A 25,546-nucleotide genomic window follows, 5' to 3' on the forward strand; every position below is an offset into this window, starting at 1 on the left:
ATTGTGTACATTTATGCATTTGTCTGCTGTTGGTCACACACATAGTGTACTTTATAATGTTGTTATGCCTAAATTCACTTATAATATTTAAAATGATTGATGTTAGTTTTCAGTGTTGTATTTTTTGTTTATTTAGACAAAAAAAAAAAAAAATATATATATATATATAGCCTATAGGCCTATATATATATTTTTTTTTATTTTTTTTTTTTTTTTTTTGTCTAAATAAACAAAAAATACAACACTGAAAACTAACATCAATCATTTAAAATATTATAAGTGAATTTAGGCATAACAACATTATAAAGTACACTATGTATTTGATACACAAGTATACAAACAAGTATTTGATACACTGCCGATTTTGCAGGTTTTCCCACTTACAACGCTTGTAGAAGTCTGTCATTTTTATCATAGGTACTCTTCAACTGCGAGTGACAGAATCTAAACAAAAATCCAGAAAATCACATTGTATGATTTTTAAGTAATTAATTAGCATTTTATTGCATGACATAAGTATTTGATACATCAGAAAAGCAGAACTTAATATTTGGTACAGAAACCTTTGTTTGCAATTACAGAGATCTTACGTTTCCTGTAGTTCTTGATCAGGTTTGCACACACTGCAGCAGGGATTTTGGCTAGACCGTGGCAGTCGCTAGGCCACTCCAGGACCTTGAGATGCTTCTTACGGAGCCACTCTTTAGTTGCCCTGGCTGTGTGTTTCGGGTCATTGTCATTCTGGAAGACCCAGCCACGACCCATCTTCAATGCTCTTACTGAGGGAAGGAGGTTGTTGGCCAAGATCTCGCGATACATGGTCCCATCCATCCTCCCCTCAATACGGTGCAGTCGTCCTGTCTCCTTTGCAGAAAAGCATCCCCAAAGAATGATGTTTCCACCTCCATGCTTCACGGTTGGGATGGTGTTCTTGGGGTTGTACTCATCCTTCTTCCTCCAAACACGGCGAGTGGAGTTTAGACCAAAAAGCTCTATTTTTGTCTTATCAGACCACATGACCTTCTCCCATTCCTCCTCTGGATCATCCAGATGGTCATTGGCAAACTTCAGACGGGCCTGGACACATGCGCTGGCTTGAGCAGGGGGACCTTGCGTGCGCTGCAGGATTTTAATCCATGACGGCGTAGTGTGTTACTAATGGTTTTCTTTGAGACTGTGGTCCCAGCTCTCTTCGGGTCATTGACCAGGTCCTGCCGTGTAGTTCTGGGCTGATCCCTCACCTTCCTCATGACCATTGATGCCCCACGAGGTGAGATCTTGCATGGTGCCCCAGACCGAGGGAGATTGACCGTCATCTTGAACTTCTGCCATTTTCTAATAATTGCGCCAATAGTTGTTGCCTTCTCACCAAGCTGCTTGCCTATTGTCCTGTAGCCCATCCCAGCCTTGTGCAGGTCAACAATTTTATCCCTGATGTCCTTACACAGCTCTCTGGTCTTGGCCATTGTGGAGTGGTTGGAGTCTGTTTGATTGAGTGTGTGAACAGGTGTCTTTTATACATGTAACGAGTTCAAACAGGTGCAGTTAATACAGGTAATGAGTGGAGAACAGGAGGGCTTCTTAAAGAAAAACTAACAGGTCTGTGAGAGCCGGAATTCTTACTGGTTGGTAGATGATCAAATACTTATGTCGTGCAATAAAATGCTAATTAATTATTTAAAAATCATACAATGTGATTTTCTGGATTTTTGTTTTAGATTCCGTCTCTCACAGTTGAAGAGTACCTATGATACAAATTACAGACCTCTACATGGTTTGTAAGTAGGAAAACCTGCAAAATCGGCAGTGTATCAGATACTTGTTCTCCCCACTGTATATCAGAATCAGAATCAGAATCAGAATCAGAAAGAGCTTTATTGCCAAGTATGCTTGCGCATACGAGGAATTTGTCTTGGTGACAGTAGCTTCCAGTACACATACAATACAAAGTGACAAGACAAGTGACAAGTAACAGGTATAAATAAAAAAAAATAAAAAAATAAAATAGAAAAAATAAAATAAAAAGATTATAAATTATAAATATATATAAAGTTATAAGGTGCTATTATGAAATGTCTGAGGGAAGTATTGCACATGTTTGTTCCACAGTAGGGGAACATTTAAGTGTTCATGAGGTAGATGGCCTGGGGAAAGAAACTTTTCCTGTGTCTGGTTGTTTTTGTGCTCGGTGCTCTGTAGCGTCGACCAGACGGTAACAGTTCAAACAGAGAGTGTGCTGGGTGTGACGGGTCCAGAGTGATTTTGCGAGCCCTTTTACTCACTCTGGATGAGTGCAGTACTTTGAGTGTGGGAAGGGTAGTGCCAGTGATTCGCTCAGCAGTCCGAACTATCCGCTGTAGTCTACGGAGGTCGGTTTTGGTAGCAGAGCCGAACCAGACGGTGATGGAAGTGCAGAGGATGGACTGGATGACAGCTGAGTAGAACTGTACGAGCAGCTCCTGTGGCAGGTTGAATTTCCTCAGCTGACGCAGGAAGTACAGTCTCTGTTGGGCTTTCTTCACAATAGAGTCTATGTGAGTGTCCCACTTCAGATCCTGAGAGATGGTGGTGCCCAGGAACCTGAATGACTCTACTGCAGTCACAGTGCTGTCCATGATGGTGAGTGAAGGGAGTGCAGGGGGGTTTCTCCTGAAGTCCACGATCATCTCCACTGTTTTGAGCGTGTTCAGCTCCAGGTTGTTATAACTGCACCAAAGAGCCAGCTGCTCCACCTCCTGTCTGTACGCAGACTCGTCACCGTTCCGGATGAGTCCGATAACAGTAGTGTCGTCTGCAAACTTCAGGAGCTTGACAGAGGTGTCTTTAGAGGTGCAGTCATTTGTGTACAGGGAGAAGAGCAGTGGTGAGAGAACACATCCCTGTGGAGCACCGGTGCTGATGGTGCGGCTGTCGGACGTGATTTTGCCCATTCTGACTAGCTGTTGTCTGTCTGTCAGAAAGCTGGTGATCCATTGACAGACGGAGCTAGGGACAGAGAGCTGGGTCAGTTTGGTCTGGAGCAGTGATGGGACGATGGTGTTGAAGGCAGAACTAAAGTCCACGAACAGAATCCTTGCATAGGTCCCTGGTTTGTCCAGATGTTGTAGGGTGTAATGCAGTCCCATATTGACCACATCATCCACAGACCGGTTTGCTCTGTAGGCAAACTGCAGGGGGTCCAGCAAGGGTCCAGTGATGTCCTTCAGATATGCTAACACCAGTCTTTCGAATGACTTCATGGCCACAGATGTTAAGGCAACAGGTCTGTAGTCATTGAGTCCTGTGATCTTTGGTTTCTTCGGGATTGGGATGATGGTGGAGCGTTTAAAGCAGAAAGGGACTTTGCACTGCTCCAGTGATCTGTTGAAGATCAGTGAGAAGATAGAGGCCAGCTGGTCAGCGCAGGTTTTCAGACAGGCTGGTGAAACACCGTCTGGGCCTGGTGCTTTCCTTCTCTTCTGTTTCCTGAAGATCTGACGCACATTATCCTCACTGATCTGAAGTGCAGGGAGGGAGGGGAGGGGGATGGCTGGAGGTGTTGATGGCTGTGTAGAGAGATGGTCAGGGCGGGTATGGGGTGTCTGATCGGGGGTCTCAAATCTACAGTAAAAGACATTCAGCTCGTTCGCAAGATGCTTGTTGCTGTCGATGCTGGGGGATGGTGTCTTGTAGTTGGTAATGTCTTTCAGGCCTTTCCACACTGATGCAGGGTCGTTGGAGGAAAACTGGTTTTCCAGCTTTTTGGCATAGCTCTTCTTAGCCACTTCAATCTCCTTTGTCAATGTGTTCCTGGCCTGATTATACAAGATCCTATCCCCACTCCTGTAGGCATCTTCTTTGACCTGACGAAGCTGTCTGAGTTTTGGTGTGAACCATGGTTTATCATTGTTGAATGATAAGTAAGTCCTGGTATGGATGCATAAATCCTCACAGAAACTGATGTATGATGTTACAGTCTCTGTGAGCTCGTCCAGATCGCTGGCAGCAGCTTCAAAAACACTCCAGTCAGTGCATTCAAAACAGGCTTGTAAGACCTGCTCTGTGTCGTTGGTCCATCTCTTTACAGTCCTTATTACTGGCTTAGCAGTTTTAAGTTTTTGCCTGTAAGTTGGTAGAAGATGAACCAGGCAGTGATCGGAAAGTCCTAGAGCTGCTCTGGCGACGGAGCGATATGCATCCTTTGTTGTGGTGTAGCAATGGTCCAAAATATTATTGTCTCTGGTGGGGCATGTAATGTGCTGTTTGAATTTAGGCAGCTCACGTGTGAGTTTTGCCTGATTAAAGTCTCCGAGAATGATAAGAACAGAGTCCGGGTGTTGTTGTTCTGTTTCTGTGATCAGATCAGCCAGCTGTTGCAGCGCCGTACTCACGTGTGCTTGCGGTGGAATGTAAACACTGATGAGAACGAGCGAGGAAAACTCCCGCGGCGAGTAGAACGGCTTACAGTTAAGGAAAAGCACTTCCACATCAGGACAGCACATCTTCCTTAACACAGTTACATCAGTACACCACCTTCTGTTGATGTAAAAGCATGTCCCACCACCGCGCGTTTTACCCGTTGACTCCATATCGCGATCTGCTCTGAACAGCTGAAAGTCCGGTAGATGTAACGCGCTGTCCGGAATGGCTTCGTTCAGCCAGGTTTCCGTGAAACAAAGAGCAGCAGAGTTGGTAAAGTCCTTGTTTTTGCGTGAGAGCAGAAGTAGTTCGTCCATTTTGTTAGGGAGAGAGCGGACATTCGCCAGATGGATGCTAGGCAGCGCCGTTCTGAATCCGCGCTGCCTGAGCTTAACGAGTGTGCCGGCTCGCTTCCCACGCCTGCGCGTCTTATACTGTTTCCACAGTGCAGCGGCGCAACCGACGACAATGTTCCGCAAAACGCCAGAAGAATCAAAAACTGGTTGGTGATCAGTTGGTGTGCACTGCCGAATGTTCAGCAGTTCGTCCCTGGTATAACTGATAGCGTATGACAAACATAAAACAGGACAAACTAACAAAAACAGTGTAACAACTGGAGAGCTCAACACCGAGGCAGCCATCCGCGGCGCCATCTTGGATTAGTCCAAGATGGCGCTGATATATATATATCAGCCAGTTATCGGCTGTAAAAAGAAAATAATTACTGAGTATAATTAGAAATGTAATTAAAAATATATTTTTTTAAATAATTATGGAGAATGTTAGGAATGCACAATATACATGTTATCAGCACCATATTAGTTATTAGCCAATATAAGCATTTTTTTTTATCAGTTATTTATAGGTATCTGCTAATTTTGATATTTTTTGCATATTAGCCTACCTTTTTATATATATATACAGTGAGGAAAATAAGTATTTGAACACCCTGCTATTTTGCAAGTTCTCCCACTTAGAAATCATGGAGGGGTCTGAAATTGTCATCGTAGGTGCATGTCCACTGTGAGAGACATAATCAAAAAAAAAAAATCCAGAAATCACAATGTATGATTTTTTAACTATTTATTTGTATGATACAGCTGCAAATAAGAATTTGAACACCTGAGAAAATCAATGTTAATATTTGGTACAGTAGCCTTTGTTTGCAATTACAGAGGTCAAACGTTTCCTGTAGTTTTTCACCAGGTTTGCACACACTGCAGGAGGGATTTTGGCCCACTCCTCCACACAGATCTTCTCTAGATCAGTCAGGTTTCTGGGCTGTCGCTGAGAAACACGGAGTTTGAGCTCCCTCCAAAGATTCTCTACTGGGTTTAGGTCTGGAGACTGGCTAGGCCACACCAGAACCTTGATATGTTTCTTACAGACCCACTCCTTGGTTATCCTGGCTGTGTGCTTCGGGTCATTGTCATGTTGGAAGACCCAGCCTCGACCCATCTTCAATGCTCTAACTGAGGGAAGAAGGTTGTTCCCCAAAATCTCACAATACATGGCCCAGGTCATCCTCTCCTTAATACAGTGCAGTCGCCCTGTCCCATGTGCAGAAAAACACCCCCAAAGCATGATGCTACCACCCCCATGCTTCACAGTAGGAATGGTGTTCTTGGGATGGTACTCATCATTCTTCTTCCTCCAAACACGGTTAGTGGAATTATGACCAAAAAGTTCTATTTTGGTCTCATCTGACCACATGACTTTCTCCCATGACTCCTCTGGATCATCCAAATGGTCATTGGCAAACTTAAGACGGGCCTTGACATGTGCTGGTTTAAGCAGGGGAACCTTCCGTGCCATGCATGATTTCAAACCATGACGTCTTAGTGTATTACCAACAGTAACCTTGGAAACGGTGGTCCCAGCTCTTTTCAGGTCATTGACCAGCTCCTCCCATGTAGTTCTGGGCTGATTTCTCACCTTTCTTAGGATTATTGAGACCCCACGAGGTGAGATCTTGCATGGAGCCCCAGTCCGAGGGAGATTGACAGTCATGTTTAGCTTCTTCCATTTTCTAATGATTGCTCCAACAGTGGACCTTTTTTCACCAAGCTGCTTGGCAATTTCCCCGTAGCCCTTTCCAGCCTTGTGGAGGTGTACAATTTTGTCTCTAGTGTCTTTGAACAGCTCTTTGGTCTTGGCCATGTTAGTAGTTGGATTCTCACTGATTGTATGGGGTGGACAGGTGTCTTTATGCAGCTAACGACCTCAAACAGGTGCATCTAATTTAGGATAATAAATGGAGTGGAGGTGGACATTTTAAAGTCAGACTAACAGGTCTTTGAGGGTCAGAATTCTAGCTGATAGACAGGTGTTCAAATACTTATTTGCAGCTGTATCATACAAATAAATAGTAAAAAAATCATATATTGTGATTTCTGGATTTTTTTTTTTAGATTATGTCTCTCACAGTTATCTGTTATTGAAAACAACTATTGTACAGTGTTGGCCAGAATACTGAAGAGATTCTGATTGTGTGATGGCATTATGGCGTTTTTGTTTTATTTTTTTATATATTATATTTATTGTTGTATTTTCAATTTTGATACAGACACATAAACAATCACATGACTGGACCAAACACACAAATTGGAAAAAAACAAACAAAAAAAAAAAAAAAAAAATCTCCTTTAGTTGGATTCAGTTTTGCAGTAAACCACAACAACAAGTACCGGCAAGGGAGGTCAAGACAGATTTGAGATTGTACATATGGATCAAATGAGATAAAAAAAAAAAATATATATATATATATAATGTGTGAAAAACATGGCCATTTTTACATTGAAGACACAGGTGTTAAAGAAAATGACAGTAAAACAAATTGCAATTAAATTTCAAATAGTGTGTCATCGTTTTATTGATTTTTGACAAGTGATTGATTATGGTATTATTTAATACTGAATCAGTCAAACACTAGTGAAGGTGCGTGTGCTCTCTTTATCCGCGCAGGCATTTGCAGACATGTGTTAGAGTGCTGCAGTCAGAGCGGAGGTCATGCGGTTCAGTAGCTGCAGGAGCAGAGGGTGGGGTCACTGCCTGCTCCATAAACATAAAACACTATTACAGCAGTAATCAAAATGCCACAGTGACCCGCAGTCAAATCACACTGCACCGGCCGGCTCTTAGAAGGACTTTGAAGGTGGTTATATATTATGTGTGCATTTCACATACTGCGCATACATGCATGTGTGAATGTGCACTGTTGCTGAGTTTGATCATTTTTAATGTTGTAGTTTGGTAACTCTTCAAAGAAGGGCTTCTTTCACTGAGAGCCTTTTTCCCTGGTCTCAAGTTTGATCCATCATGTTTTTTCATTGCTAAAATGCAAAAGTGACCATGTAGACTAAAAGAGCCCATACTCGCATATAACACAGGTTTGAATCGGGCCTAAAATCTGTTTATCTACTTGTCTTTCAAATCTACTTGTCTACTTATCTAGTGTCTTTCATGTTGAAATGACCATGCAGAGACTTTTTTTTAAGAAATAGTTTTAAACCTTATTTGAGAAAACCATGTGGACAATTTTCACCATGTTTTGCAGCTGAGCAGACAAAAGAGTGTTCATTTCTTCCCTTTCTTTCCCTCTTTTTGTCCATTTTTAAACTCCATTACGTGCTTCTTGGTCATTACCCACTCTCTAACCCATGCAAAATGGAGCGAGCTCTGGCCTTGACCTCTGACCTCTCCTGCAATCAGTCATTTCCACCTGGCTTTCACTGAGTGGAGAGACAGCTAAGCACCCCTTCCTCATTTGCCTCTCCTCTATACCTAACTCTCCCCATTTCCCACCCTCTTCTCATCTTTCCCCCTCTCTCTCTCACTTTTAGAGGACTAAATAAGGGTGACCACCCCATTCAAGAGGCAGTGCTCTGTGACGACTGTGCAAACATGCTCTCAGTGTGCTGAATAGCAGCCCTCCTGTCTCAGGATGCTCTCTGTCAACCCTAGGAGAGGCCAGGATGTATAGACAGATAAAGAGGGTGCAGATGGTCCCAGCACAATGTGTGCTGTTCCTCTTCAAACACCAGTATTCTGAACAACTATTTTATTTATGTTTCTAAATGGTGTAGAATTTTCAATATCTGCAATTTAGTGTGCATAACAATTAATTTTAATATAGTTAGATTTTAATATAAATTTTAATATTGCTGGCTGCATCCCTTTTCTAGTTGCAAAAGTTAATTGTGGCTCTTTAAAAAGGTTCAGAGAATGATGAAGAAACAATCATTTATTTCTAAATTAAGTCAATTTAGTAAACATGAACTCAAATTGACCCTATTTACTTTCAAAATGCGCTCTGACTCATTTCTGAAACTGAAAAAATCAAGTTTGTTTAGCTTATATTTGTGTGGGCCTAAGGAAAGTTCCAAGAAAAATTAGACAAAACAAGCATTAAAATAAGCGATTAATGAAAGGATAAGAAGAAGAATTAATTCGCCCCCTCAACGACTTTTTTTTTCTTTTTCTTTGAAGAACCAGGGTTGGGGTTCCCATTGTCATGAAAATAAAATCGTATAACTCCATGAGAATATTTATACTAAATATGCATTTTTCTAGTTATGCCCAGCTCTAAAATATTTTATTGGGTAGAAATTGTGAGTAAAAAATATGTATTTTTTAAATGTTATCCTTAAAACTTAGCCAGTAATTCACGAACAACTGGAAAAGTCATGGGGCCTTTGAACATATTTGTGGACAATGAGGGGTCTGTTTGGGCCTTAGTGGGCATAACTGACACTGACTGTGCTGCTTGTGGGGAGACTAATGTTTGTCACACTGTTCCTCAGAGAGCAGGGATGACATTATGAATCATGGCTGATAGATTGGTCCATGGAGCACAGGGTTGGGGGTATGACTTGGAAGCATGTCATGCTGGTGTGAAATTACAAAAACAGCTGGATTTATTGTTAGCTTAATTAGTGTGTGTGGGCTGTACAGAAAAAGTGGAAGAGGTGTGAAGTTGCCAACCAGCCCTAGCCATTCATCTCGACATTCCTCCGACAGAGATCTGTTAGCATGTTTTACAGGTGAATTAAACACTTCACACATATGTCAAGCTGGTTCATATAGAAGCACCCATAAATATTTGGTTTAGAGATGCAATTTGGCAGAAGAGAGTACATATTTTTCTGTATCTTTGAAATTAGCATTTACATTTATTAATTTAGCAGACTCTTTTACCCAAAGCGACTTACAATGGAGAATGATACAAGCAGAATGGATTCATCAAAGGGAGAACGCAATATGCTAATAAGAAGCTATACCATGTCAAATTTCCATAAGTACCAGAGCAGGAGTGTAAGTGCAGAAAAGTTCTTGATTTTAGTTCAAAAGCCTGCTTAAAGAGGTCTCTTCAGTCGTTTTCTAGAAGATTGCGATGGATTTTACGGTTTAGGTGAAGGTTCATCCCATCAAACGGAGAGAAAGTGACCTTGCACCACATTATAATTGCACCACTAGACATCGCCAATTCAGACGATCGAATTGAGCACAGAAATTGATTGAGCCACGTCTCACAGAGCAACACTGACCTCAATAACCTGAAGACAAAAGTGATCCCATACTATAGAATCAAATAAAAATAAAAAGCATCTAGTCCTGTCCACACCTAGGTACTGTAAATGTAGCAAGAGTTCTGTAGCATCTGTATGTGTGGGGAGTGTACATGTAGGAGAGATAAAGATTGCTGGAGGCTGGTGGTGAGACATGAAGAGTATGAAAGAAAGGATGATAATCTCTAGGACTGAATAGCATGTAAAAAAAAAAAACCTTGCCTCTTAGGCTGCATGTGTTTAAAATAGATGAATGCATTCACGTACGCGCATACATTAAACGCCTTTCCGTTTTCCCATTCACTCTGAAGCAGCAATATGATAACACCCCTGCCATTTGTTCGAGAACACAAACCGCATGCAAATATATCACAAAAAGAAGGTGTGGTTTAGCAAAAGGCTTGCATATGCTGAGAGCTCTCATTTTCATATCCTTGCCCTTTAAGTGGTAAAAATTCTTTTTTTTTTTCATGGCCTCGGGATTAAGGGAGAAAAAAAAAAGAATTATATATTCAGCACTAATAATGCACCCCCCATCCACCATCCCTGTATCCCCCAGCAATGAAGGGGAGCACAAAGGAGGAGGTGTTAAAAACACTGAAAGAGTGAGAGCAGAAAAATAAGGACTAGTGAGAAAGAATAGAAGGTGAAGAGGATGATTCAGGAGGGAGGAGTTTGACAGATGGTTGGGTTTGCTTCATGTTAATGAGCACCCAGAGATGGTGGGTGCATATGGTTTGTTTTTTGCTTTATTCATCCCAGGTACATCATTTACACTGGAAAAAGATTAGATGTGTCAGTGCACTTGGGTGAGCCCTTTTTTGTAGGACTTTCTGATAGGGATGCACAGATATAAGCAATTTATATACGGATAAGCCAATTATTATTTTCGTGTTATGGCTGATATTAAAATGTATGCGATTTTGTCTAAATAAATTAGTGTTTCAATTAAATAAAAAACTTAAAACTAAAATATTTTTAATGGGAATTAAAAAATATTTTTTAAAGATTAACATTATATGAGTGTTAGATGGCAGTAAAGATTATTTAAATGTAAAAATAGGGAAAATAAGCATGCACAATTAAATATCCAATATTGGCTGATATACACTCACCTAAAGGATTATTAGGAACACCTGTTCAATTTCTCATTAATGCAATTATCTAATCAACCAATCACATGGCAGTTGCTTCAATGCATTTAGGGGTGTGGTCCTGGTCAAGACAATCTCCTGAACTCCAAACTGAATGTCCGAATGGGAAAGAAAGGTGATTTAAGCAATTTTGAGCATGGCATGGTTGTTGGTGCCAGACGGGCCGGTCTGAGTATTTCACAATCTGCTCAGGGGATTTTCACGCACAACCATTTCTAGGGTTTACAAAGAATGGTGTGAAAAGGGAAAAACATCCAGTATGCGGCAGTCCTGTGGGCGAAAATGCCTTGTTGATGCTAGAGGTCAGAGGAGAATGGGCCGACTGATTCAAGCTGATAGAAGAGCAACTTTGACTGAAATAACCACTCGTTACAACCGAGGTATGCAGCAAAGCATTTGTGAAGCCACAACACGCACAACCTTGAGGCGGATGGGCTACAACAGCAGAAGACCCCACCGGGTACCACTCATCTCCACTACAAATAGGAAAAAGAGGCTACAATTTGCACGAGCTCACCAAAATTGGACAGTTGAAGACTGGAAAAATGTTGCCTGGTCTGATGAGTCTAGATTTCTGTTGAGACATTCAGATGGTAGAGTCAGAATTTGGCGTAAACAGAATGAGAACATGGATCCATCATGCCTTGTTACCACTGTGCAGGCTGGTGGTGTAATGGTGTGGGGGATGTTTTCTTGGCACACTTTAGGCCCCTTAGCACCAACTGGGCATCGTTTAAATGCCACGGCCTACCTGAGCATTGTTTCTGACCATGTCCATCCCTTTATGACCACCTTGTACCCATCCTCTGATGGCTACTTCCAGCAGGATAATGCACCATGTCACAAAGCTCGAATCATTTCAAATTGGTTTCTTGAACATGACAATGAGTTCACTGTACTAAAATGGCCCCCACAGTCACCAGATCTCAACCCAATAGAGCATCTTTGGGATGTGGTGGAACGGGAGCTTCGTGCCCTGGATGTGCATCCCACAAATCTCCATCAACTGCAAGATGCTATCCTATCAATATGGGCCAACATTTCTAAAGAATGCTTTCAGCACCTTGTTGAATCAATGCCACGTAGAATTAAGGCAGTTCTGAAGGCGAAAGGGAGTCAAACACAGTATTAGTATGGTGTTCCTAATAATCCTTTAGGTGAGTGTATATTCAATACTGACTGATAATTTATTTATTCTTTTATATCAGCTGATAATCAATATCATACCAAATCGTGCATCCCTGCTTTCTGACATTAGTGTTTCTTGCTCAGGTTAAAAAGTATTTCTTGCTCTCTCTCTCTCTCTCTCTCTCTCTCTCTCTCTCTCTCTCTCTCTCTCTCTCTCTCTCTCTCTCTCTCTCCTCTTCTGCTAGTACTCTGACTATCTATGGAGTAACCCAGGAGGATGAGGCCATATATCAGTGTATTGCAGAGAACAGTGCGGGCTCTACACAGGCCAGTGCTCGTCTGACCGTCCTGTGGGCTGATGGGTTGCCTGGTGTGCCCACGGGTGTACGTGCAGACACCCTTTCTCCAACTTCCATTCAGGTGTCTTGGAAAGAGCCCACCCAAAACACTCAGGACATAATTGGATATGTGCTCCATATCCGCAAGACTGCTGGTAGGAAAACTACTTATGAACCTAAACACACACACACACAAGCACGCAAAATCAAATAAAATCTAATTTACTCAGCTCTTCTCCAACATTGAATGTAAAAGGCTCCCAGTAAATCAGTATTTTATTTAAAGTAGAGGTCGACCGAAATTGGATTTGGACCGATACCGATAACTAAGTTGGGCAGTACCTGCCAATAACTGATTGATTAGCCGTTAGTTTGTTGTTGTTTTTTGAAGAAATGATTCTGAATCGAAACCTAACACTCAAAGTAAAATATTCCTGAACTTTATTACAAAATTAAACAGTATTGGCTAATCTAATGCATGAAAATGTAATGAACTTTTAAATGAAATATATAAATATTAATATACTATATTAATTAAAGAATTACAGGTGTGTGTGTGTGTGTGTGTGTGTGTGTGTGTGTGTGTGTGTGTGTGTGTGTGTGTGTGTGTGTGTGTGTGTGTGTGTGTGTTGCTATAACTTAGAAACATTGCATGTCAATTTCAGGAGTAACACTTCACAATAAGTTCCCTTTTGTTAGCATTAGCTAGTATTTTAGTATTTGTAAAAACAATTTTTCATTTATGTTACTATAGTGCATTAACTAATATTATAATTAATAATTAATAATTGTATTTTTAGTAAATGTTGAAATAAACATGAACTGCTGTCTCTGTGAACTGGAGTGCATCACAATGATAAACTGAAACTTAGCGTACACTTGAATCTATATAAAATGTAACTATAGAAAGCTTGAAATGTCTACTTTTTAATGTAAATGTAATAACAGCGGAGCCTTTTCAGCCGCTCCCGCAATGGACGCAACCGGAAGAACCAATCAGTGTGGATTGCAGATAAGAGAGAGTTTCAGAAACCGGTTATCGCTGCCGATGAATCTGCAAAACCTCTAATTTAAAGTGTAAATGTGTATTTCAACAAACGTTATAAAAATACATATTTTATTCCCTCATTATGGAAATCAGTGAGGTTAAAAGTCGATAGCAAATTGCTGCTTTTATCCTGTTGCCATCAACTGTGGTAGCAGTTCACAGTCAGACTAAAGCATTTATGTGACATTTTAAAAAGACAAATGACTGTTTTAGTGTGACTGAAACCAAAATTCTAAAACGCACGTAAAAGTACTTGGTGGTAAAGAATAAGAGAAAGCTCTTTTACATCAATCCCTCTCTCCTGGGAATCTTTAAAGTTGCATGTTGATGTTTTCTGTGCTGGAGCAAATACAGCTGAAAATCTGATCTGAGACCCACGCTGATGTGCTCTTAAATGTCCTTTGCTGAGCTTTCTCTTTTTCTGTCACTCTCTCTCCTCACTGTGGTGTTACCATGACTATTAGCCACTGCTCAGATATGTCTATAGTATCTTTCATCCGTTACAGCTTCATTGTCTTACAGCGCTGTGGGATATGTTTTGGATTACGAGCCATATATAATATATATGGTCACTTACAGCAATTTGGCATGAATAAATAATAGAGAAATATAACATTTACTGCAGCCATAAAAGTGACTAAGAGAGCTGCCAACATTAAGAGGTGGGCAATTGTCGGGGTTAATCCTTACTCTCACGCCAATGATTTCACTCTCTTGCTCCATCTTTCTTCATTTGTTTTTCTCTCTCATACAATTTTTCAGTGTTTAATAATGGTCTTTCATGGTCTCTCTTTTTCCTTCGTTCAACCTTCACACTTTACATTCAGACCCAGTGGAAATGGAGTACCAGGAGGCTGTGAGTAAAATGACCCTGCAGCAGGTAATCGGAGATCTGGAGCCTTCCACCAGCTACAGCTTCTATGTGAAGGCTTACACGTCCCGCGGAGCCAGTAAAGCCTCTGAGACGGCTGTGGAGAGCACTCTGGGAGAAGGTTTAAAAACATATTTATACAATCACACACAAAGTTGTATATAATTAGGTTGTATACAGCTATATAATTCCCATTTTTTTGAGTTGTTAATTGTGCTGGCAGTTGTCAACTGGGGCAAAAAACAATAAAGCATTTCTCTCAGGTGTTTTCGATTCAGCGTAGGCTTTAATTCAAGGTTGTTCATGGTAAAGTTCCCACCTGTTGTATTTTCTATGAAAATACATTCCTGTGTTTGCAATTCCTACAGTCCCTGCACCACCAGCCTTGTTCACAAGGGTGATTAATTCGACTGTGGTTCAGGCCACGTGGGAGCCCTCCACAAAGATGGGCCAGCAGGAAGGATTCAATCTCTACTACCGTAAGGTCCCCGTCCCCCTCTTCACAGGACCCCTCACCTTCCCACGTAATGTGACCCAGTACAACATCACTCAGCTGGGTGAGTCTGGCCACGGTGGAGCTTTATTCTTGAAATATGAGCAGAAGGAATTTCTTTGTAAATAATATGTAAAACAAACAAAGAAATAATCTTATGTTATATATCTTAGGTATTTTTTGTTGAGTAAACAATGGGACAGTTCATGTATAAATGGATTTATGAACTATTTATATCGATTTTTTTATGCTTGTTTTTTCAAGGCTGCATTTATTTATTTATTTACATTTAGCCTGTTAAAAGCCAGTGGTTTACTTTACAGTCAAACACAATTAATAGTTGTGTAGTTTTAAAAATATAACATGTCAGCGAAGCTCAATTAATGCATACATTTATTTAAATAAAAGCATAACATAACGTCAGTCGTTGTTGTTGTTGTTGTTATTATTATTATTAAACATTTAGCCAGTAGTTTTCTTCACAACCAAGCACAATTCATTTTGAATACAAAAAAAAATAATTAATTATTTTGCCATTGAGATTTGTTTGAGTGTTCCAAACCTTTCTTTTTCTCTCTCTTCATACACAAAAGATCCCTCTTTTGTGTATGAAATTAAGATCCTGGCTTTTAACCAGCATGGAGAGGGCAATGCCACCATGCGCTTTATGTCGCTCAAGGAGGCAGTGGAGAAATCAGGTGCCTGATGCAACACACTTGTTCACTCCCACACATTCAAGCATAACTCACTCACATCATTGACTGTGTGTATGTGTGCATTGTCTTCCTGCAGTGCTAAATACCCCTTGCGACTGTGTAAAAGACGAACAGAATAAAAGCTCCACCACAGGCATCATCATCGGCATCCACATCGGAGTCACATGCATCGTTTTCTGTGTCCTTTTCCTCATGTTCAGCTACAGGGGCAGGTGAGGAAATCAATGCTGTCTATGTGCGTATGCCACTTGTATAGTTTTATAGTGAATGCAGTTGCAGTTTTATTTTAAATCAATTTCTTTTTCAAGTCAACATGTTTCTTTGGATGCAGAGTTGAATCGTTCTGTCTTTGCAGGTTGAAGATGTGTAAAACCATGCATGCCACCCGACAGGCGGGCCGTAACCCAGCAGGTGTCGTGTTAGAGTCCTCCTCCTCACAGGGGGCTTTGGCCCTTAGCGGCCCCCACAGGTTCAGCCAAGATGGGAATGGAGGAACCCACACTGCAAAGAGCTGCACCGACTCCAATGAGATGGAGAGACTATTCTCAGGACCATCCCACTTCTCCAGTCCACCTGACACCACCCACACAGTGAGCCTTGGGGGAACAATTCATACATTTATAGACATGCGGATTGCATGGTTATGGTTATTTTCAGAGAACAACTTTATCAGTGCATGAAAAAGTGGGATGGAAAGATATGCATTTGGAACGGATCAAAGCAAAACCTATTAACTTAACTATTTGACTTAATTCTATTCCTTGACCTCACTGAAAAGTACTATAGTATTACCATGTTTGGTTATGTTTATCATGTTTTCACCTCATTCTGTTTGATTATATTTATTTTCAGATTGAGAGCTCTTTGGTCTCCTGTCTGTTGAATGAAACTCAGATTTCCACACTTCCTCTTACTGACTTCAGTCTGATGGAGGAGTGTGAGGTGCAGTTCCGGCAGCATCCAGCAGAGGGCCAACAGGATGAAGACTGATGAAGAAATGAAAGCCAAGAATATCCTCTACTCAGACTCCTGTCCAACTCAGGTCAACTGAAGTATTCATATTTTTTAGTTCTGTTTTTATCGTGCAAAGAATATATTATTCTTAAGTTAAGTTCCCTTTGTGGGAATCACTGGACTGTAATGCCGGGGGTCTCTCTGGCCTCATAGTGGGTGAAGGTTCTGTGATGGACAGCTATTATTTCTCATTGGTAGGTGAACAAATACACTCTTGCAGTTACAACTGACAGCATACATTCTCCAGTCAGTAGTATCTATAAGTGATATTATTCGGCTTCTTCTGCACAACAAAGAAGTATTTTTCCTTCTACCACATATTAGTTCTGTTTTTCGATGTGCTGCCTTCTCTTAACCTACCAATGATTTCACAAGCCCATCCAGTGGAGACCAAGACCTTCTTCCAGGGATTTCAAATTATTCTCAGGATTTTTTTTTCACTGATATCAATGTTTTTGTTTTGTTTGTTTGTTTGTTTGTTTGTTTGTTTTTTAATTAGGTTTCAACCTTCATAAAGACTATAGACTTGGCTATGTGAACCTTAGAATTTGCAACAAAAAACCTACCTCAGCTGGAATGAATGTCTTGTAGGAAGTCTTTGAGATCTGCATCTTGCTGTCTGTTCTGTTTTTATACACATCATGCATTCAGTCAAAAAAGAAAAAGGTGCTTCTCTACCTCAGATTTCAAGGACTGCCGCTCTCCTGCTCGCTGAAGCAAAACAAGAAAAAAAATCCAACATATAGCACTTCCAAATGTTGAAGTCATTGTTCTACCTCAAAATAACAATGTTGTTATTGTCGTTGTGGTCCTTTTCTGATATTGCAACACAGCCTCTGTTTGTAAGATCCTGGCTTCACTATGTTGATTAATTGCTGTGTTTTGATATGTCAGTACCTCATGCCAGGTGACAGATGACATTGTTCTATGAATTCTGCTTGTAAAGATGTTTTGATAGTGTCCTTGTATTCGTGTAGAATTTTTTTGTTCTATGTTTCCTGATCAGAGTATTTTTTATTTTAAACGTAGTCGACGCAGTAAATTGGAAAGACTTTAAGATAAACTGCACTGTTACTAATGTCTTCAGGATAAAAATACTGCGCTCAGATGAACCGCTGGATGAAGAGAGACCACCGTACGCAAAGCTGGATATACACATAAAATAATTTAATAGCTTGACTTCATGTGTTTTGCGTGTCATGTGACAATGGAAAGTGGGGGATGAAGTATGTAAAGCATTCTTTACAGAATTAAGCACATACGCTGTTTTTATGGGTGCCGATAGAAGTAAGTGGTGATGTAGTTTAGATTCATATATCACGTGTTGTGATATTTCGTGAAGAATTGAAATTGAAAATTGAATCTTTGCCAGGGTTGTAACTACAGGACTTGTGATCAATTACAAGCTCAGCTCCCTTCGAGCACCCTTAGATACTGTTGATACTCTGCTGTATGGTATGAAATGAACGCCAAACTGTGGAAGAACTGGGCATTCTAGAATTCTCCAGGAAGTGAACATTCCATTAGGAGCCAAAGCCACTGGAGATTCTCATGGCTTCTATGTGGTTCCATCTTTCTTTCTTTTTTTAATATCCCAAGCCCCTCATCCATTTTTAGTGCCACATTGATCAGGGAGCACAAAGTGCATCAGATGTACGCACATATCTCGCACCCATAACATCTGTTGGCATTAGAATGCTAAGAATGATGAGTAGAGGATGCTTGAGCTACCACTGGTCATCTCTTCATATGTCTGGCCAGCTATTGAATTGCTTTTCACTGTGTGCTCAGCCACCCAATCCAAGACCAGCTGTTTCTTTTAGCGGGGAGGAAAGTACCAGCAAGATGTTCTTACTCCTCTGGTATCCCATAGTGCTGTGGTGCATATATATATATGTATATATATATATATATATATAACCTACCTCGACACAGCAGTCATGCTCTCAGGTTGCTCCTATTCTGATGGGGAGATTGTATTTTTTTTATTGTACACATACATTGCAAACATACATTTACACATCAGTGGAGAACATCTCTATTGGGCCCTTTATCAGATCAATGCGTTGCATTAGCTTTTCATGCTCTTTGATTTTGTGAATGTAAAGTGATATTTTTTCATGTTATGTTTGGCTGTATCAAATACTCATGTTTGCTTTATTTTGGCTAGTTTAGATGACTCGTCCATCGGTTTTGCCATCATCGTCTTTGTTCTTAATTTAATAAGAATCATCATCGGTGTGTGTAGATAAGTCAAAATTGCATATTTTCATAACGCCCACATTCTGTTATTTTTATTTTTTTTAAGAAATGGATAAAGTAAGCCTAGATAATCAAAAAATCCCATTCATATAAGGTATATTGCCTCAAATACTGGTTCTGGAACAGAATTGCACAGTATATTACAGTGTAGAAAAGACTATGTGCTGTATATTTATTGTACCAAATGCGCTGTAGTGTTGTCATTGGAGACTGTAGATGCTTTTGTGTTGTCTATACAGATAAGTGCTCAATTTATTGGCTGTGTTAAATAGAATTAATGGAAAAGTATCTGAACACCAGAAGGTATTTGATACTCTGTGCTGTAGAACATTGTCCCTAATAATGAAAGTCTCTATGAAATATCTTTTTTGTACAGTTTTGCTACTCTTGACATTCCTGTAAAAAGACTAAATGTTTCCATCTGATGTGTAATGTGATACAAGCAATTCTCAATACTGTTACATTTCCAAAAGCCATCTGCAGTTAGGTGCACTTTTGTTACTTGTTTCCTGATGGATTTGGTCTTGTGATATTTGTAAACTTATTGTGTGCAGATCAGTACAATTGAGTATTTTGAAAACAGTAATGAACATCATCAGCCTTCATGTTATAATATTTATAAGATGCCAGTGTGGTAGTCTGTTTTATAGAAAGCTGGGCTTGATTTGGTTGAATTTTAGACCACAAACGGACAGGTGCTCTTTTCAGTTTATCAGATCATGTCTACATCAGACTGATGACATGAGACTCATCTTGATCTTCTCCTCCTCTCAGCGTTTTAGGGGGGTATTTAGTCCTTGTCTGCATTTTAAATAAAGGGGTAATCTGAGCTGTTTCGCCTGCATGGAACCTGTGATGATAATCATCATGCCGAAAAGTCTGTTGTTGTGATAAATCATTAGAGCCACAGACTTTTCTGGTCTGTTCATAGTGCTTGGTCTCGCTTTGTTTCCATTCAATATTTATATTGTTTCTGGCTCAATTCCATGAAAGAACAAAGGACGTTACCAAAATGGCCTCTCGCCTCTAGAATCTACTTTGCACATGTTATATACACACACGCGGTCACATGTCTGTAAAGAAAGACATGTTTGTGTCAGCATTAGTGCCGTGTCCCAGATTTCCCCAGGGAGACTCATGGATGAGGCATTAGCATGTAGCAGCTTCAGCTCCGGCCAGCACTATGGCAACCCCGACCTATTCACAGCAGAAACTTTGAATCTGTAAAACAAACAGCGTTTTGTATTGGATAATATGTACCAGTTTCAGTCTGTTAAGCCCCTTTCAGGACCAGGATTACATAGGAGTGCGCTTTTTGCTTTGAGTGAGGGGACCCTAGCAGCCCAACTGAGAGGAATTTATACGCTCGCTTTCACAGTTTTACACACACAGAGGCTTTAAACTTGTATTTGATGCAACATACCTTGATCACAAAGGTCTGAATGCTATCTAAATCATTTCACTTATTAAAGCATGAGGTCTCTAGTAGCAACTGGAGATTTCTGATGTTACAATGTTTAATCGACTGCATGACACAGATGGAATCCATAGAAGTTAAATGACCTGGAATATTCATATTTGTTATTGTAAAGTACTAAAGTATAAAGTATGTGCTGTTTCCAGAGAATTGTTTGTACTGATGTAAAATTCACATTAATAAAAATATTTTACAGATTAGATTAAAGGACGAGTTCGGTATTTTACACTTAAAGCCCTGTTTTCAGATAGTTTCTGATGAAATACAATGGTTAAGATTGAAATTTGGACAAATGCTGCTGTCCCGAGAATTTTAGGTTTTTGTGGTAGCACCCCCCACCTATACAACGGTTGCATAGGTGCACTGGAAAAATCGTTCGTTTACAAAGACGTGAAACTCACCGAGTGGTCAGGGGTGTTCACTGATATGCTCACACAAAAATCGCTGCAAAAGATGCTTTCAAACAGGTGTTTTACCATTCGTTGTAAAACTGTGGACCTATTTTTCCAAACGCCTCACACCCGTACATTCTTCCGTTGAGAGCTTGAATAATAGACTCTCCAGCCCAGTTGGTGGTGATAATGCACCTTTGCCAATTGCAAGCAAACCACGGGCATTTCATTGAATACACATAAGCAGAAGAAGAAGCGGCGGAGTAATACCGTAAAGGTGCTGCGGTCTCACATCACGTCCTATACAAATCAATGGAGTTGGACAAAAACTACGATAAAACCTGTTGGAAAGCATCTTTTGCAGCGATTTTTGTGTGAGCATATCAGTGAACACCCCTGACCACTCTGTGAGTTTCAAGTCTTTGTAAACGAAAGTTTAATGCGTTTTAGGAAGGATTATTCCAGTGCACCTATGCAGCCATTGTTAAGGTGGGGGGGTGCTAACACAAAAACCTAAAATTCTCGGGACAGCAGCATTTGTCCAAAGTTCAATCTTAACCATTGTATTTCATCAGAAACGATCTGAAAACAGGGCTTTAAGTGTAAAATACCGAACTTGTCCTTTAAGGCTAGTTAGCAAGCACAATATGTTAAAGAGCATTAAATGGATGGCACTAACAGTTCTTGCATTTCTTGTGTTCAAATTGACAACAAACAAGTCTAATTTGACCCTCTTTTAAGTTCCTAACACATCTCAGCTTATTTACAGCTGTTATATAGGCTGTACATTCGGTTTTGTTAATAATACAGTGAATGTGAGGATGACCGTCACTTCTGTAAAACTGTGTTCATGACTGAAGCACTGAAAATCTCCTTACCATGGTGCTATTTCTGTCACTGCTGCCAATCATTGGATGCTCTTGTCATTTTGTAGAATTTTCATGTTCAAATTGTTCTTTCGTTTGGATATTTCCTGTGATACTCACTGTCTTCCACAAAACAGTGAATGTATCCTTGCATTATTTGAATCTGCTTTGTAAAGTTCTGTGTAAAAGACCTGTGTGTTTCATTAAGGGAAGTTATGCATTGATGTCTCAGCGCAAACTGTATTTGTGTATAGCTATTAAACCCCGCTCAGAGCTGCATATGATTATGGAAATGTAATGCACTTGCAAGGTTAGCACAGACTGTTCAAATGTGGATCTCTGTAATCCACCATACAAACTTTTATTCTGGAACTCAGCAGGAAAACAGTGCCTGGGGACAAACTCCAGCAAGCAATGGCTTTTGTGCTGCGTATGACCCTTCAGCTAACCGTTTCGCCATCCAGCCATTTCTCTTCAACGAAGAGGTGTCATTTTAGAGGAAGTGAAGAGAGCACAAGAGATCATTTTTAGCTGAGCAGGTGTGAGATGTTCAGTTTTCACCATGCAAGTCACACTCTGTAATTCAGGTCCAGGTAAAACAACTGTTTCCACCAGTTTGTCTTCTCCAAATTTGATGTCTGTAACCCCCTCTGACCACAGACGGTCGGTGTTGTGTATGTACATATGCATATATTTGTATGTGTATATGTATATTTATATAAAGAAAGAATACTAGACCGTTTTTAGTGGTTTGTATTGGTTTAGGGTTCATTGTGAAACAATGTTAAAAGTCAATAACAATGATGACAATAAACTAGTTCTAGTTTTAAAAAATGATTATTTTCTTTGTCAATGACTGATTGTCCTGCATTTATTCACAGCTCATCTTTCGCAGAGTGTTTCAGTGAATCTGTGTCTGTACACATTACTCTTCAAAAGTTTGGGGTTGGTAAGATTTTGATAAGTCATTTATATAAACAGCAATATTGTGAAATATATAATATGTAATGTATTTGCTGAAGTAACATTTATTATCAATGTGCTGGTTAATATTTTTTTGGAAACAGATAGATTTCTTTAGAATAATTTGATCAATTTAATGCATCCTTGTTGAAATAAAGAATTAATTTATTTCCACAAAAAAAGAAAATCTTACTCGCCCCAAAAGTTTAAATCATTGTGTACTGTATGTTTGGATACGGTATGTTTCCAAACGTGTGCCTGTGTTTGTGTGTGAGAACCTACATTTCCCTCGTCAGCTCTGCAATCTCTGCTAATTGACTAGCTGCAGTGTTCAGTATTGCACATGGATTGATTACACTGCATATGGAAATGCATGAATTATTAACCCAGATGCACAGGCAGAAACATTTATCAGATATATTTCCCAGCAATTGCAACTTTGTCATGCATTATCCCAGATCTAAAAAGTCCAGTCACTTATGCATAAGAATGATGGTTTATTTGGGCTCTATTTCATCAATACCAGATTCATTAATGTTGTGCTCCAGCAGTTTTTTAATACAAATAAAAAAATCTGATGATCCTAATGCACAGCCATGTTAAATTGTAAAGGGAGCAAAGAAAAGAGTGGAAGAGAAACTTCCCCTTTTGCCAATCATCCATTGTCTGAACTGAACACAGAAGTCACTTCAGTTCCATTTAATATTCCACACTGAATACCGTTTATGTCCTCTATAAATCTGTGACTGTTCTCTCTTCTCTTCAATCTCTTTTTCCCTCTGTGTTTTTGTGCGAGAGACAGAAAGATGAAGTGTGTGGTCGTTGTGCTGCTTTCTTTTTTCTGCTGCTAGAATGTCTGTTCCTAAGACAGCCAGACTGCCCATATACTGTAAAGCAGCAGAGCTGAGCCACTGCACGACTCACCTGGGCTCACAGATACACTACCATCCACACCTTTTCTTTCTTTCTTTCTTTGTCTCTTTCATAATTTCTTTATTATTCATTTCATTTCGTTCTTTTTTTATATAATTTCTTTCTTCCATCAGTTTTCTTTCCTTAACCACTTTCATCATTTGTCTTTGTCATTTCTTTCTTTCCTTCCTTTCATTTCCTTTGTCACTTTTCTTTGTCACATTTTTGTCTCCTTTTTTCTTTTTTCTTTTCTTTTTAAATTTCGTTCTTTTCTTCGTCACATTAACTTTTTTGTCACCTTTCTTTATATTTCTTTCTTTTAAGATTTCTTTCTTTGTCACATTCCATAATTTGTATCACCTTTTTTTTCCTTTTTTTTCTCCTTCTTTCTTGCTTGCTTGCTTTCATTCTTTGTTTCCTTGTTTCTTTCTTCAGTCATTTCTTTTTCTGGTCTTTTTTTGTGTGTGCTGTTTCTGTCTTTATTTCATCATTTCTTCCAGACTTCTCAGCATATTACGTGGTTCCCAGGTGACTGCTGGGGAGAGGGAGGAAAAGCATCCTCCTAACGTTGCTAATCAGAATCAGCCAGGCGGTTCCTGCTGCTTTGCTCTGATAGAGAGTGCTGTCTGTATGTGTGAGGGCATCAGTATCTTTGTTTGTACTTGAAAATATGACGATGTCCATTTGGGGGTGTACAGGATCACATCCCAAGAAAATGTCATGTGGCGTGTGCCCCCATTTCAGCCAGCCGTTCCCTAAGGCCTGCCCTCTGTGCTAAAGCGAGAGACATCAGAGCTTGTTTTGGGTATGTGTTTTTTTTTTTTTTTTTTTTTTTATAAATGTTGCTCTACATTAGATTTGCACAGTAGGATTTGATGAAACACTTTAACAAAAAGGAAAACATTTTAAGATGAGAATATAAAGGAAGTGGGGAATGAGTCCAGGGTGTCGCTTTGGGCCACTCCAGAAATACTATTATATATATTTGCCAGAAATAAATCCACTGACCTTTATTGCGGCTGACGGAGATATAGAGTGTTGATTCCACAGAGATCCACGTGCCCAAACACGCCGTAACCCATGCACTCCCCAAACCTGTTGGCCCCTCAGGAGAGGACAGGGAGCAGAGATGAGGTTGGGGAGGAAAAGAACCTCCATGGGCATCTGACAACAGTGTGTGAAACAAAGAGAGAGAGACATCATAAAGCCATACTGCATACAGTATCTACACATGTGAAAATCTAAAGAGAAGAGGAATGTGTTGCAGAACAGATGAAGCACCAGCAGCAGATAAATTTCCTTTGTATAAAACTTGATCAATATGGCAACAGCCCAGCTCCCCTCTTTTTTTTAATTTTTTTTTTTATATCCAGCTGTTACTCTCACTCTGTCTATACAGTATCTCCAGAGAGGAGTATAGAAGGTAACCTTCACCTAGACAAACCCACAGAACCTCCATGACTGCGGATATAAAGTGGATCGTCTGAAGAAAGTTGATACTTAAATGTCACGTGACTGAGAATCACCATTAAGTCCCCTGGCATATAAAAGAGCAGCCCTTCATCTGGGTGGTTAGCATGTGTGCCACTTGTGTTGTTCATAAAAACATGTTTTCTGAATGTACAATATAATGGATCAGTTTGTATTATATGCCAGTTCATGTAAAGATGTAGGGATATATTTTGAAACAAGGGCTTTGCAAATGTTTAGTGAAGCTGATGCTAATGTTCATAGTAAACATTGTGACCTAGATAGGGTAAAATAGGCTAGAGAGATTCACGTCCCCTGTGTCGTTCTACATGATAAAGAAGCAAATCTATCCCATGTTAAACACAAAATTCTGACTGCATGTAAATTAAATAAAAAAACAGTGCAGGCAGGTTTGAGGGAGTTATAAAAAGATGTTTATGTGTCTACAAATTCAAAGAGCTCGTATTATGCATGAAA

General features: G+C 39.9%; 1 protein-coding gene across 3 annotated transcripts in view; it reads left to right on the plus strand.

Moving 5' to 3' along the window:
- The window catches only part of igdcc3 (immunoglobulin superfamily, DCC subclass, member 3), an 83,924-nt gene extending 61,363 nt beyond the window's left edge, over window positions 1-22,561 (plus strand). For 2 of the 3 annotated variants that reach the window (XM_082162598.1, XM_082162597.1), the window contains 7 exons: window positions 12,493-12,740; window positions 14,461-14,625; window positions 14,873-15,061; window positions 15,591-15,695; window positions 15,790-15,925; window positions 16,069-16,303; window positions 16,566-22,561. In XM_082162598.1, coding sequence (XP_082018724.1) covers window positions 12,493-12,740; window positions 14,461-14,625; window positions 14,873-15,061; window positions 15,591-15,695; window positions 15,790-15,925; window positions 16,069-16,303; window positions 16,566-16,703 — 1,216 coding nt within the window. In that variant the 3' untranslated portion in view covers window positions 16,704-22,561. The remainder of the gene's footprint in view (window positions 1-12,492; window positions 12,741-14,460; window positions 14,626-14,872; window positions 15,062-15,590; window positions 15,696-15,789; window positions 15,926-16,068; window positions 16,304-16,565) is intronic. The other variant, XR_014203937.1, reaches the window with a different exon arrangement.
- Window positions 22,562-25,546: the final 2,985 nt, after the last annotated feature.

This window comes from Leuciscus leuciscus, assembly GCF_965113295.1.
Source record: "Leuciscus leuciscus genome assembly, chromosome: 2".
Classification (NCBI taxonomy): Eukaryota; Metazoa; Chordata; class Actinopteri; order Cypriniformes; family Leuciscidae; genus Leuciscus; species Leuciscus leuciscus.